The following is a 13,302-nucleotide window of genomic DNA, read 5'->3' on the forward strand; positions in this document are numbered from 1 at the left end:
AAAAAAAAATAACAATTGCAGGTAAAGCGGAGTTGGTGGGCAGATATGTGTGTGGAATCAGCTTTTTTTTTGACAACATCAACACTAAACAAGCAAAAACAAAACCATAAAGAGAAATAGATACGGAAAAGTCTTTACGCGCCTTGTACGAATCGTTGCTCCCACATCTTTGCATGACTTCCCATCCAGAGCACATTGACAAAGTTTCAAGGAAGGACTGCTAATCGCTAATGGTAGTCACATCCGCAACACAGCTGCAATTGCAATTGCTACTGCTGATACTAGTACTGTCAACCGTCTGGCAGGAGGCCTCTTCTTTCACCAGCAGCGCTCGCAGGCGCTCGGCCAAGAACGTTGCATCCACCGTCGAACTCGTCGTCCCACCCACGTGGGAGTCACTGTTGTTGAAGAAGACGAAAACCTCCCGCTTCTCCGCCCCTGCGGCTCCCCCGCTGACGAACTCGGCGATGCGCTCCGCCCACATCGACACCCGCGCCGGCCCGTAGTCACCTACATGCAGCCCGAGAGCGCCGTGCAGGCGAACGTACATGAACCCTACTCCAGTGTCGACGTGCAGAGACCCTGCAGGATCGTCATGATGATGCGCCACAACAAGCGCCCACCCAACACGACGCAACAGATCGTGCGTCTCTGCATTGTACCACGAGCAGTGGCGAAACTCCACCGCAACGCGGATTGATGGGGGAATACGTGCCGCAACTGCCTCGATGCGTTCCATGTTTTGAGGAGTCTTGCAGAACTGCGGAGGAAGCTGCAAGAGCACCGGGCCGAGGTGCGGCCCAAGTAGAGAGCAGCGGCGCACGAAGAAGTTGATGATGTGCTCTTCTGTGTCTCCGTCCATGGCAAGCATGCGAGTATGCGTTAAATACTGATTCGCCTTGATTGTGTAGATGAATAGCGGGTGCTTTTGATCAGCATCCTCATCATCGTTGTTATTATCAACGACAGCACCGTCATCCACTTTCCCCAAACCATTTTGGCTGATTTTAGTTCTATTCCTTCTACCGTCATTGCTCTGCTGCTTCACCACTGTGCCAACGGACCCCCGCTGTAGACCAGGCGAAGATGGCGATAATGATGGGCACATTTCCCCCCAACTTTTCCATGTCGCTTCATCGGTAACATTGTGGTATGTGTAGCAGTGTTCCAGGCAGTTAAACTTCTTACTGTACTGTGAGAGGAGGGTCTTCATACGCCTATCCTTTCCCGGAACAGCGTTGAGCGAGCTGACACCGATGTGTATGTTGGGGTACCCCGCAACAGTGGCCAGCAGTGGTGGAGAGAATGGATTGCCCCATCCGTACGTAGCACGGCGGCTGCCGTACGGGGAGTTCACCACCACACGATCGTTACCGCTTCGCTCCTCCACCCGTTGTTGTTGCTGATGCTGCATCGCACCAGTAGACCCTACAGGTGATGTCAATGAGCCACTCCTCAATCGCTTCATTACCCCTCTGCCTTTGTCTGAGTGCGTGTACAAAATACAAAATGGAAAGCGCACATGTGCGGATGTGGAAGCTGCCTCAAGCGAAGTACTGCACCTCACACTGTGGAGCACATACACACATACACCCAGACACAAACACCCACCCAGACATATATGTACGCAAATATTCACAGAGAGTGAGAGAGGAAAGAAAAAAAGTCCAGGAAGCAAGTAAAACCCATCACCGCGCAAATATTTTCACACGTCCACCATCGCCAAACTCTTTTCAAATAATACTTCACAGCTCAGCAGAACGTATTTTTCAAAGTTTCATGCAGCAACCTCGCAGTGCTGCGCTGCCGCCAGTTCACCTGCAGCGCCGCTACCACCAAATCTAGCTGCCACTTTGGCGGCGGCGGGTTACACGGCAGCTTCGGCACACGAACAGGCCCTACCCGTTTTCCGTCAACCATAACGGCCACTTTATCTCCCGACCCATCGTTATCATCATCATCATCATCATCATCATCATCGCCGCTGCCCTCTCGCTTGTCACTTCGTGCTCTGCCCAGCTGCACGCTGCATGGCGGGGCGCACGCCTCTGGCAGTTGCATCAGCGCCATCTCAACTGCGAGGATCCCACATGACCAAATGTCTGCCGCAAAGGAGAATGGCAGCTCCGCCTCAAGCTCTGGTGCCGTGTATGGTGGCGTGCCAACACGCGGTGTGGCTTTATGTAGCTGTGTGGTGGGATTCACAGCAACGGCATCGGCAAAATCACCTAGCTTTGCCCGAACATCGCAGAGATGACAGACAGTTCCTAGCGAGTGACATGTGCTGCAGCGTATCACCACAACCAGAACATTCTCTGCTTTGATGTCGCGGTGCACATAACCCTGGGTGTGCACATCCTTGAGGGCCGCCAGCACACCGAGCAACACCTCACGTTGCTGTGAGAGGCTCATTCGCTTTTCCCGTATGATAAGGTGATTCATGAAGCTCAGCAGGTTAGTGGGAAAGTACTCCATCACGATCCCACCGCTCCATCCGAGACAGCGCACCACATGCGTTGAACCACGAAATTTTCGAAGAACCTCGTACTCGCGCACAAGGCTATCCATGTCGCTGTTGCGGCGTGGAACTTTCACGACGCACGTGAGGCCACCGCCCAACACGCCGCGGCGTACCACCGCCGTCGCCCCTCTGCCGCACTCCTCCAGCATGTGTATCCGCTCGGCGGCGCGGTGCAGTATGATGCAGTGCGCCTTACCCCAGTCCGCGAGTAGCGCAAACGCCGGCGCCTTGTACGCGTCGACGGGCCACATCTCCAGTTTGTGCGGGCTCAGCGTCGTGTCGACGAGAAGGTGTCGCCGACCCTCCAGTGGGACAATGTTCCACGAGTGCCGCTCCGCCACGGTGTCGTCCGGTCCTTGGTGCTCGCCGCGAAGCAGGTAGCACGGCAGCTGCACCGCATCACACAGGTACTTGAAGAGCAGCGCTCGGTGCCGGCACACACCTCTACGCACTTCTCCGAGGCGCACAACATTCGCGCCGTTGTTCGACTGAGCCCCACCACGTTGCCGCTTCTTTGTACCGCGCTGGCGGCGCAGTGAAGCAATGTAATCCTCTGCGCTCTCCCCAAGGTTCTCGCCGCCGTATGCACTGACCACCAGCCACATAAGCGCCTGTACGCGAACGACAGTGTCGATGATGCCCAAAACAGCGCGCCGAGCCGCCGCGGCAATGGCCTGCAGTCGTGTGTCCTCGGGGTCCACGACGATAATCTCGCGCTCCGCCATCGGCATCTCCTCGTAGCAGTCCTCCGCGAGCAGCTGGTTGCTGCGCCCAGGGTCAGTGAATCCCCCGACAATTTTGTCCTCTGGGGACAACACATCTGATGTCCAAAACTTACGCGACAGTACATCTCGCTTTTGCGTTGGTTTGGATGTGGCGTACTTGTTCACTGTAGTGAGGCCTTTGGTGGAGCGGCGCACGAACACAGATTTTGACTCCAAGTGTGTCTCCAGGCCCTCACATTCTGCGTGCAACATGAAGGTGAGCTCGCACACCACATCTTGCATCTTAAAATTTTTTATTGTTACTTGAAAAGAGACAACTTCCCTGTTCTCGAGGTTATCAAGAGTGACGGTTGCCACATCCTTGTTTTCGATCTTCTCAATGTGAAGTACACTCTCCGTGACGTCGTGCCGATCCTCATCCAGTGCACGCAAGGAGACGTGTGTGCCGTCCAGCATCCAGAAGCACCACAGTTGGACAGTGAAGGTAGACCTCTGGTACAACACTGGCGGCACGGTATTACACGGTAGCAGCTCGTTGCAGTGCACAAACTGCACTGACAGCTCCGGCTGAAAGAAATGGGAGGGGTCTTTCCCAATGATGTGCCACGTTCCTAACCGGTCAGAAGGACACCCTTCCGCGGCTACACTCCCGGTATGTGCAACCACTGGATCCCGCTGATCGTCCAACGCCACGCGAGAATAGCCGCGCCAATATGGACACATGCTGCCACCACCCCGTGTAGAATTTATATGCTGTTGTTCCTTCATCGCCGGGTAAACTGAACTCTCACTTGGTGCAAAGAAGGCCTCCATAACAAGGAAACTCATTGGGTGCAGCGCAAAGTACACCGAAAGTCCCACCCATTGTTGTTCCTCTTTCACTTCGCCCCCAGGTTTTGCTGTGGCCTCGCTCGAGGTGACAGGTGGTACGCATGTGGTATTGGTAAGGAAGCCGCCTGTTGAGAACATTTCGCGTGTCGCCACCACCTCGTAGGGGAGGAAGGAGCAGAAGATAAACACAAATCGGCTTGCCACGCGTGTGATGGTGCCGGGCAGCATGCTCTTGGACGTAAGGGATTCGGCCTCGTGCAAATGGACCAGTCTTGCAAGCGGAAGCAGTGCGTCACCAGTCTCCTCGTGGACGGGTTCAACGGTAACACACCGCCCCACTGGCCTAGAGTTTAACAGGTGATCAACGTACTTCAGCCTACGTCTCCCTGTGGATCCCTGTTGTTGCTGTTGCTTCTGCTGTTTGTCGGTATCTGAGTGACTCTCAGTGTTTGTGCATGTTTGCGGTCCCTTCTGGGAGGGCATGGATACGCGATAACGACGCGATGGAGCATCAACGGCCTCCACGACAGCCTCCTCCGTGTCCGGGTTGTACTCGAGCACGACCGCATCAATCATCAAGCATGCCTTTCCTCCTTCGATCCATAACCAGAAGGGATGACCAATGAAAGTTGCAACTGGACGCTTTGCAGACCACACGCCTGCAGACGTCGATGAGTAAACCGAAAATTGCATCCACGCGTAGACAGATGCACCTGTAACTCACAGAGAGCAAAGAATAAATAAATCAAAGACAAAAAAAAACAGTCGCCTTTCTACTTCGCATGCGGTGTGGCAGAGCATGTTGAATGAATGCGTACCACACTATAGCATCATCTCTTTCTCTCTCTCTCTCCCCCTCTGTCTGTCTGTTTGTGTGTGTGTGTGCGTGTCAAACACACCAGCCAACTGCCTGATTTCGCCTTTCACAGCAATCTTCCCCAGCCACAGCAGCAACAACAGCTAATGTTTCTTCCCCTTAATAACAGCACGGCGACGTGGCGGCGATGCCTTGTCAGACTCGGTGCCGTGAGAGTACTCCGCCATGTGCTCGGCGCTAGTGCGGAAACACTTGTCCCCGTACGGGCAGCGCGGCCTAGATGTCTCAACAACCACCTCGAACTCCACCGTCGCGTCCGACGCGTCGCCATCATCGTTCTTGTTGTTGTGGTTGCTGCCCTCACTCACCTCGCGTGCCCGCTTAGCGGGTCGCGTGCTCTTCGCCGGAACCTTCGGTGGCGATGCTTTCGCAATCGATGCTGATGTTGATGTTTTCGTTGCTACTTTTCGTTCTTTTGCCGGTGACGCCCCTTTCGGCAAGAGCTCCGCAGCTTGTGGCGAGTTGGCGACGTCCCCGACACGTCCCTTCAGGTCTGGCCGCTGCAACAACTCACCAGACTTCATTTGACACACTAGCTCCCGATCTGCGGGTGCTAGATCATCGAAGCCTTCAATGGTGTCCAAGTCACCCGAGGCCTTGGCGTTTTGAAGCTGTTTTTCCGTGAAACAACAAAGGTGCCGCCACTTGTAGCTAAGCTGCTCCTCACCAGTGGTCGGCTGAGACCCGCCACTCACGGGGAACACCACAGCCGTTCCTATACGAACCTCGTGCTTGACAATCGTCTGCAAGCACGCCGTGAGAGCGCACTTGGCGCGGCCGGATTTTGCGTACTCGACACGCAACTGTGGCATTCTCTCCAGCAGAGCCAGCCCCTTGAAAAAGAATACGGAGTACAACACGTCCGTCACCTGAATGAATAATCATGAGCAGCAACAGCAGCAAAAGAAGATAGGGAGAGAAGGCGCGATATAAGGAGATTGAAGTGGTAGGATGCAAGATCAAGATACACGTGTACACATACACGCACTGGCTGTGGGTGTATGTGTACCTGTGCTTGTGTGTATGCGTGAAGGTGGGGACATGGAGAGCACTAGGCAGCCGTGTCACCTGCTTGTATGAAGACGTATGGGTTCGTTTCCTCTCACCTCGCGCAAGAGCAAGAACAGAAAACAAAAAAAAAACTTGCGGTCCATAAATACTTTCACAAACGTAAGCAGAGAGCGCAAACACACACACACACACACACACAAACAAACAGAGAAACACATGCAAAGCAAGAGGAAACGGCTGCCAAGAAGAAAAAAAACATGAGGACCTTTACAGAACACGGCAAACGGATTCCGTCATCCCCAATTTTGTGTGAATAAGAGAGAGGCGCTGCACGAAGATGCAGCGGGTAGTCACGCCGCCCCGTTCGTTTTTTTTGGTTTTGCTTTTCTTCCTCGCAATGGCCCTCACACAAAAACACGACCGAACATGTTCCACAGAAGAGGAGAAGCGGACATCCTACACACACACACACACGCTTACCGCTTCCCTCTCTCTCTTTCTCTCCCCTCCCCACCAAGGCCATACCGAAACACACACGCACATACGCAGAGACGTTGAAAGAACCAGAAGGAACACAGTTCTGTCCGCACGCGGAGCATGTGCGCCACAACCACCTACAAATGGGGTGTGGGAACTCCCCTCGTTTTTTTAGTATATATTTCTTTTTTTTTTGTCCCTTCTCCCGTCTCATTTTACCCACTTTTGCGGCATGAATTAAATCCAATAGAAATAAAACGTGCCATTGCTTGGGAGCGAAGTGTGAAGTTTCTACGCTCACCGCATTTGCTTTTGTTGCGTGTTGTCTTTTTTGCCCCTCCCCCCTCCTCCTCCACCACCACCACACACACACACACACACACACACACATTTTGTTTGTTGCGTGTGCGTCCATTGAGGTTTCATTCGCTTAGTTGGTCATACCGGCCCCTTTGCAGACGATTGAAGACGCTTTAACATATCATATATATATATATATACAATATGCCCCTCATCCCTTCCCTAAAAGTCCTTCGGAGGAACAGGCAACGGCGCAGCGTTTGCGGCTGCGTTGCTCTCACATGCCTCAAACTGCACAATCTCCGGTTCCCCGTTGTCGTGCAGGATGAGAATGGCCCCTTTGTTGCCAAGACCGCAGTAATTCGGCGCGGAGAAGACAGTCAGCACACGCCGCTGGTGACTCCACTGGAATCCCTTATCCACGCATTGATGTGCACGAACTATAAAGCTAAGGTCATTGTCACGCAAAAACCGCAGCGTCACATCTTCCCCAAAGTTATGTCCCCGACCGCGCGCGCTGTAGACATACCCGACAGCTGCAGATGCCGCGGGTAATGGCTCACAATAGTCAAAGGATACACAGTGACGCATCAAGTGGTGTCTATCATTTGCTGCTACCGCATCCGAAGCAGCTGCAGATTCAGATGCTGCTGCTTCTGCGGTGGCAGCAGTTACGTTGCTGTTACCGCTGCTACTGCTGACACCGCCACCACCTTCCTCCTCAAGTTCCGGTGAATTCTCGTCGGAAGTCGCTCCCACGATCGGATCTGCCCATGTGATATCGGCGAGTGGACCGTTTTCAACACTTCGGTAGCGGTCAATGGCTAATATTCCATCCAAACTATCCGATATGAATGGCGACAGCCCACCGTGCATGGCACAGACTCTTATTTTCTTCCCATCACGTTCACCATTGATGACTGCACACAACGGCAAGCTGTCAAAGGCTTCATTTGCCAAGACCCACAGCGGATGCTCCTTTAAGTCCCACTCAACTTCACCTGAATCGTTGGCACTGCCACAATCACTTCCGCCACCATCATCGGCATCGACAGAAAGTGGAAAGTGCTCATAGCACTCATTCAAGAAGCCGTATCTGCGGTTAGTCTCACTACTCTCGTGGTTGCCCCGCAGCAGAAAAACGTGCTTCGGTGACAACAGCTTAGCGGCGAAGAGTAATGCCAGACAGTGGAAGCTCTGTGGCCCACGATCTACATAGTCACCCAGAAATAGGTAGTCTCGCTGGCCAGCCCTTGCTGCTGTATCGCCTGCAGAGTTCTCGCTGCCGTCATCCACGCCTAGGGGACCACCGGCCGCAATGACACTTTCAACAAGGTCACGCTTCTGCCCATGTATGTCACCGACCACAACACATGGCAGATGCACCATCACAACGTTGGCCTCCTCTCTTAGCATGCAGGTGGTGCGGCGCAACAGCTCCGCCATCTCCTCCAGCGATGGCAACTTGTCGGTTGTCATCAATTGGTGATATATGCGTGCGACATCAAAGTCTGCAACAAGTGAGATCTTGCTCACCACATCTTTTTTTTTCTCAGACCCACTTGGCAGCAGTGATGGCGGAAACCCGTTCGCACCACGGAGAGCTGCCAACAGCCCCGTCCCTTGCTCCAGCTCGTCGTTCTCCATTTCTTGTTCAACGACTAAACAGAAGTGCTGCACCGCGAGTGCCAAACGCGCGCGCACTGGCAACGGCTCCTTCATTATTCGTTTCACTATTCCCACCTTGGCGGCTTCTTGATCCACACTTTTCAATGCGAAATTACGTTGCATCATCTGCGATGTAATCGATTTGAGTACAGCCACAACACGTTTCTTAGACGTAAAATTAGTATATGCTCGCAGTGCTTGACGGAACTCGCAGCTAATAGCAATAATGTCACTAAACGGCAGATGCGCGACCTCCTCCAGTGGCTCAGTGTTTACTCCATTGCTTGGAACAGGAGGAGGCGCCTCCCCTGGGGTTGCTACTACATCGCCTTTGACTTTGTCATTCGCCTTTCCATTCTCCACAGCGGTCTCACCTTTTTTGCTACGGCTCTTGTCTCTTTTGAAGAAGAATTTCATGTCGCTGGGCCACTGATGAAAAGCTGGAGCCGATTTTATTATATTTTGTTAGCTGAACGTTCCTCTGTGTGACGTCCTTTCTGGCCACTGGGCGGCCTGGTACGCTTCTCCCTGGAAGGGGGGCAGCACCAAGACGAAAAAAAAAAAAAAGAAACAAGTGAGAAGGAACAAAAGAAATAAAACAAAACAAGGACCAGCCTCAGCGACATACCAAATCCAAAGAGGAAAATAAACAAAAACAAAGAACAAAATCAAGCCAGCAGAGTGTAAATCTGAAGCACAACAGATAACGATCGCGAGACATCGCGCAACTGCAATATTGACCTTCTTCCCACTAAATACACGCCCACACACAGCACGATCGTTGGTCCCTGATGCGTCCTTTGCAAGACCAATGAACACGTTGTTGCACGACCTCTGCATTGGGGCGCTGTGAACTCTACTGTGCCTTATTTTCCTCCAACTTGTTGTTGCCGCCATTGTTGCGGTATTCTACCCCGACACCACTGTCCAGAACCACCTTCTTGCGCTTGACGGGCCTGCCACCGTGCTCTGCGCCCATGAACACAATGCCGAACCACGCAATGGCAAAACCGCACAGCAGCACCACAGACGACTTCGCGGTGCTCGGGTATGCCTCAAAGCCGTACTGCACCGCCGCGCCTGAGGCAATCTGAAGCGGGAGTGGGAGCCGCGTCGCGGACAGCACCATCGGCATTGAGTGGAAGAACCACACCAAGAATTGGTAGTGCAGTGATCGTGCAAAAATAACACCAATCAGATTGGACTCCATCATGGTTAGGACAATATTACGGTACACCTCGTCATCGGAATCGTAAACGCCCACCTCCTTTGTTTTCTTTGTATTTCCGATGCTCTGCAGAGTGGCAATGTGGGTGCGCCGGTAGAGGCGCCTCGACCATCTCTTGCGCCACAGAAGGATCCAGTTTAGAACACAGAGCAGCAACATGACAAGACCAAACTCCGGTGACACAAACAATTCCTCAGGCACACACTTGAAGTTAACTGTCCATCGGTACGTAAACACACGACCAAACTCAAAGGCCTTGAGAAGGTAACTCTGTGGGTCATACAGGAGAAAGGGAAGCCCTGCAACAACTTGCCAAAGAGCACACACGGTGAGGCAAGAAATTACCCCTGACCATGGTAGCGCCCTGCAGAGCACCACCAGCAGCCCGGGAGCAAAGAGAAACACATTCATCTTCACAGACACGGCCATGCTGTAAAGTAAACATCCGAGTTTCCACCGGCGCCCATTGGCCAAGGTTATAACTGCAAAATACAATAACAACATAGCCCAGCAATCGTTGAAGAGCCGTAGCGTAAAAAGAGACCGGATGCGCTTTGAAAGAAGAAGCCGAAGCAGCAGACGCCCACGAACGTTCGAGCGGGCATATAGTTGAGCTACAACAGCAAACAGCATCATATACATTCCAGCATACACCCATTGAGCCATAGCAATATCTTTCCCTCCCTTTGTAATAAAGTACAGTGCACTGTACGTCCAAACAAAACCGCCTGGATAGACAAGAGGACCTGTGTCACCCTTGAGCTTTTTGTAGTCAAGCTCACCATCGAGGACCCCCTTGACTTCTTGCATATAGGCAACCCAGTCGATTTCCGTGTATGGTACAAATAGAACAATAAACAACGTAATGCATAGTTCAATGGCTAGAACTACATTTAGCCACCTGTACACCATCCCCATTACTCTTCGCTAGATTGATTTCTTCACCTTTTTGTTTTTCTCTTTCACTATTTCCTTGATTAGACTCTAGTCAATCCGCTAGTGGACTAAACGAAAAACAAAGAATTAATAATCATAATAAAAATACAGAGAACAATCTTGATTTTCCTTAAGTTCTCCTCTTTGATTGAGATGGAGCTGCTTTTGTTTGGAGAATGCAGAATTCACCAGTTCACCAAGCATGGAAGTCACGCAGAGGGAAGGAAGGAAGGAAGGGGGTATGTAGGAGAGAGAACAACACACACACACACACAGAAAAAAAGAACAAAAAAAAAATCATCAGGTCTTCTGCAAGTTGTTTTGATTACGTCTATATGCTTGGATTAAACCGCATATGGTGTGTGTACCTCCGAGTTTATGTATGTATGGATGTATGTTTGTATCTGTATCAATATGTGTGTGATGATGCGAGGGGGACTTCCTCCGCTCCTTGTGCAGTCTCATCTCAGGGGTAGCGCCATCACACCCTCCACATCATCGTCCGTTATGGCGGCTCGCAGTGAGGCGCGTGCGCGTTGCTCCCAGTTGACCGCCTCACTCTTCGAACAGAAACACCTCCAAAACCGAATCGTGCTATCAGCACCACCGGCAACGGACGCAACACAGCCTGGATTCGACGCCTGTAAGAATGGCGCCGTCATATGCAGCGGCCGCGAGCGGTGACCCGCCATGACGTACATGGAGACAAGAGGCAGCGGTGTGTGCCGCGACTCCGGTGAGTAGTACCGCCCTTGGCGCGTTGCGGAGGCATCGGTGTTGGCGAAAACTACCGGCGTGGAGCCACGCCGCTGGGTCCCTTTTCGCCACATGACCAGCGAGAACGGTAGCGCCTCGCTGATGGAGGGCACGTCGTTTCCTTCACTGCTGGCCACCTCGCTGAAGGCGGAGGACCGCTCCCCCGCGTCGTGCAGCGTGTGATCATTTCGGGACATGCCTCGCTCAAACATCTCTGTCAGCTGCTCCACTTGGTCAGCCGCCCGCTCATGCGTTTCACCGCCTCTTCCGATGGACCTTCGTAAGCGTATCGAAGGGGAGCGTGCACGAATGCTATCACCCGTGTGAGCGCCCTGTGCTGAAACAATAAATGCACCATCTGGAGAGTACAACGCCTGCGTCACTTGGCACCCCGTCGATACCCCCCACGCGAGATGTGAAGCGGCAGAGGACACATCATACACACGCAGCATACCATCGTTGGTTCCACCACCTACCACGAGCTCGTAGGGGTTCGTGGGGTGAAACGCAACAGCCTTTATGGTGGTGTGCACACCGGGAAGCTTCATTCGATGCACCGGGGCACGTGTGTGGGAGAGCGACCATATGTTTACAACACCACCGCTTTCGCCCGTCGCTACCAGCGAGCCTGACGCATTCCATGAAACGCCGCAGATACTATTCGCTGAGGAAAGGAGAGAAACGGCGTCACCTGGGGACAGCTGCGCCCCCACCCCTTTGCCAGCTGACGGAAGCAACAGATCACACCCACCCATGTGAGCAACCGGTTTCACGGAGCGACTATCGAGAATGAAAAGGCCTTGTGCCGCTGTGCCGGCCGCCACCATCCACGGATGAGCATTGGCCGTTGCAAGACACTGCACACTCGATGTGACGGCCATTGCAGCAGCACCAGAAAGCGGTGTGTTCTCAAGGGGGGGAGGTGGCATTGCAAACGAGCTTACAGGCGTCAACAAACCGTCCCCGCGAGACTCGCACAAGCTGACAGAGCCGTCTAGCTCACCAAGAAAACAAGAACAATCGGAAAACTGACTGATTCCAACAGAAGTCACCTTTGAAACGGATCCACGACTGCGCTCCTGGAGATTCATAACAGCTGGGAGCTCAAGAGGACGCGATGGCTGAAAGAGTAACACCTCATCACAAAGAGCCAGAGCAACATTCTCCCTACCCCACGATAGACAAGATGTATAGAAGTCATCCTGGACTCCGTTCGCACTCAAGACACAGTACGGCGACGTTAATCGCGTCGGCTGCCACAAAGGATCATATCTTTGGGCCTTTAGAAGATCACTGCTTGCACAATTGGTATTCATACCGACTCCACCGCGGCCACCAAGCAGCAGCTCATCCTTCGTGAGGTTGACAGAAATCTCGTCAAAAGGTTGCCGTCTTCGACTGTGGGAAACGCCATTCCCACCTACGCTCGACAAAACATCACTCTGGTGATTCATGTGAGCGGAGCGAATCCAGTACTCTTCGCTTGGCATCTCGCAATCTCTAATACAATAAAATATATATATATATATATATTTTCTAGCTTATTGTTTTGAAAACGCCACACACAAGTCTGCTTGCTAAAATAGAAGCAACAACCCAGAATTATCAAACAGCAAAGCAAAAGTGCAGCACGCACCACATAATACCAAAACAACATCATGGAAAGAGAAATATGAACCTCAACAGAGCGAAACGTACTACAACCTTCACACTACTTCCGCAAAACAACAATAGTAATAATAATCATAATAAATAGTGATGATAACAATTAGCATGAATTTTTTTTTTAAAAAAAGAAGACGGTCCTCACCTCAGCACCTTGAATGGGACATGACTCGGCCACAACAGTCTAGTACATCCCGTCCATGCCTCCCATACCGCCCATACCGCCCATACCACCGGCCGCAGGGCTCTCCTCCTTCGGCAGGTCGACGATGGCGGCCTCCGCGGTCATCATGAGGCCGGCGACGGA

The 13,302-nt window shown here is 52.4% G+C and overlaps 6 protein-coding genes across 6 annotated transcripts; all 6 read right to left on the reverse strand.

The window, feature by feature from the left end:
* Positions 1-220: 220 nt before the first annotated feature.
* DQ04_04691000 (hypothetical protein) lies at positions 221-1,468 on the reverse strand (the record flags this gene model as incomplete). The annotated part of the gene is made up of 1 exon (XM_009313726.1): positions 221-1,468. One exon carries the CDS (start codon positions 1,466-1,468, stop codon positions 221-223), a length of 1,248 nt encoding a protein of 415 aa, XP_009312001.1.
* Positions 1,469-1,752: 284 nt separating this feature from the next.
* Positions 1,753-4,770, reverse strand: DQ04_04691010 (putative Protein kinase domain; the record flags this gene model as incomplete). The annotated part of the gene is made up of 1 exon (XM_009313727.1): positions 1,753-4,770. The coding sequence occupies one exon, from the start codon at positions 4,768-4,770 to the stop codon at positions 1,753-1,755; it is 3,018 nt and encodes a 1,005-aa protein (XP_009312002.1).
* A 267-nt stretch (positions 4,771-5,037) lies between these two features.
* Positions 5,038-5,766, reverse strand: DQ04_04691020 (Poly polymerase and DNA-Ligase Zn-finger region family protein; the record flags this gene model as incomplete). Its single annotated transcript, XM_009313728.1, has 1 exon — positions 5,038-5,766. One exon carries the CDS (start codon positions 5,764-5,766, stop codon positions 5,038-5,040), a length of 729 nt encoding a protein of 242 aa, XP_009312003.1.
* Positions 5,767-6,964: 1,198 nt separating this feature from the next.
* On the reverse strand, positions 6,965-8,827 carry DQ04_04691030 (putative serine/threonine protein phosphatase; the record flags this gene model as incomplete). The annotated part of the gene is made up of 1 exon (XM_009313729.1): positions 6,965-8,827. One exon carries the CDS (start codon positions 8,825-8,827, stop codon positions 6,965-6,967), a length of 1,863 nt encoding a protein of 620 aa, XP_009312004.1.
* A 439-nt stretch (positions 8,828-9,266) lies between these two features.
* On the reverse strand, positions 9,267-10,556 carry DQ04_04691040 (putative dolichyl-P-Man:GDP-Man5GlcNAc2-PP-dolichyl alpha-1,3-mannosyltransferase; the record flags this gene model as incomplete). Its single annotated transcript, XM_009313730.1, has 1 exon — positions 9,267-10,556. One exon carries the CDS (start codon positions 10,554-10,556, stop codon positions 9,267-9,269), a length of 1,290 nt encoding a protein of 429 aa, XP_009312005.1.
* Positions 10,557-11,035: 479 nt separating this feature from the next.
* DQ04_04691050 (hypothetical protein) lies at positions 11,036-12,820 on the reverse strand (the record flags this gene model as incomplete). The annotated part of the gene is made up of 1 exon (XM_009313731.1): positions 11,036-12,820. One exon carries the CDS (start codon positions 12,818-12,820, stop codon positions 11,036-11,038), a length of 1,785 nt encoding a protein of 594 aa, XP_009312006.1.
* Positions 12,821-13,302: the final 482 nt, after the last annotated feature.

Source organism: Trypanosoma grayi (genome assembly GCF_000691245.1).
Source record: "Trypanosoma grayi strain ANR4 Tgr_469_V1, whole genome shotgun sequence".
NCBI lineage: Eukaryota > Euglenozoa > Kinetoplastea > Trypanosomatida > Trypanosomatidae > Trypanosoma > Trypanosoma grayi.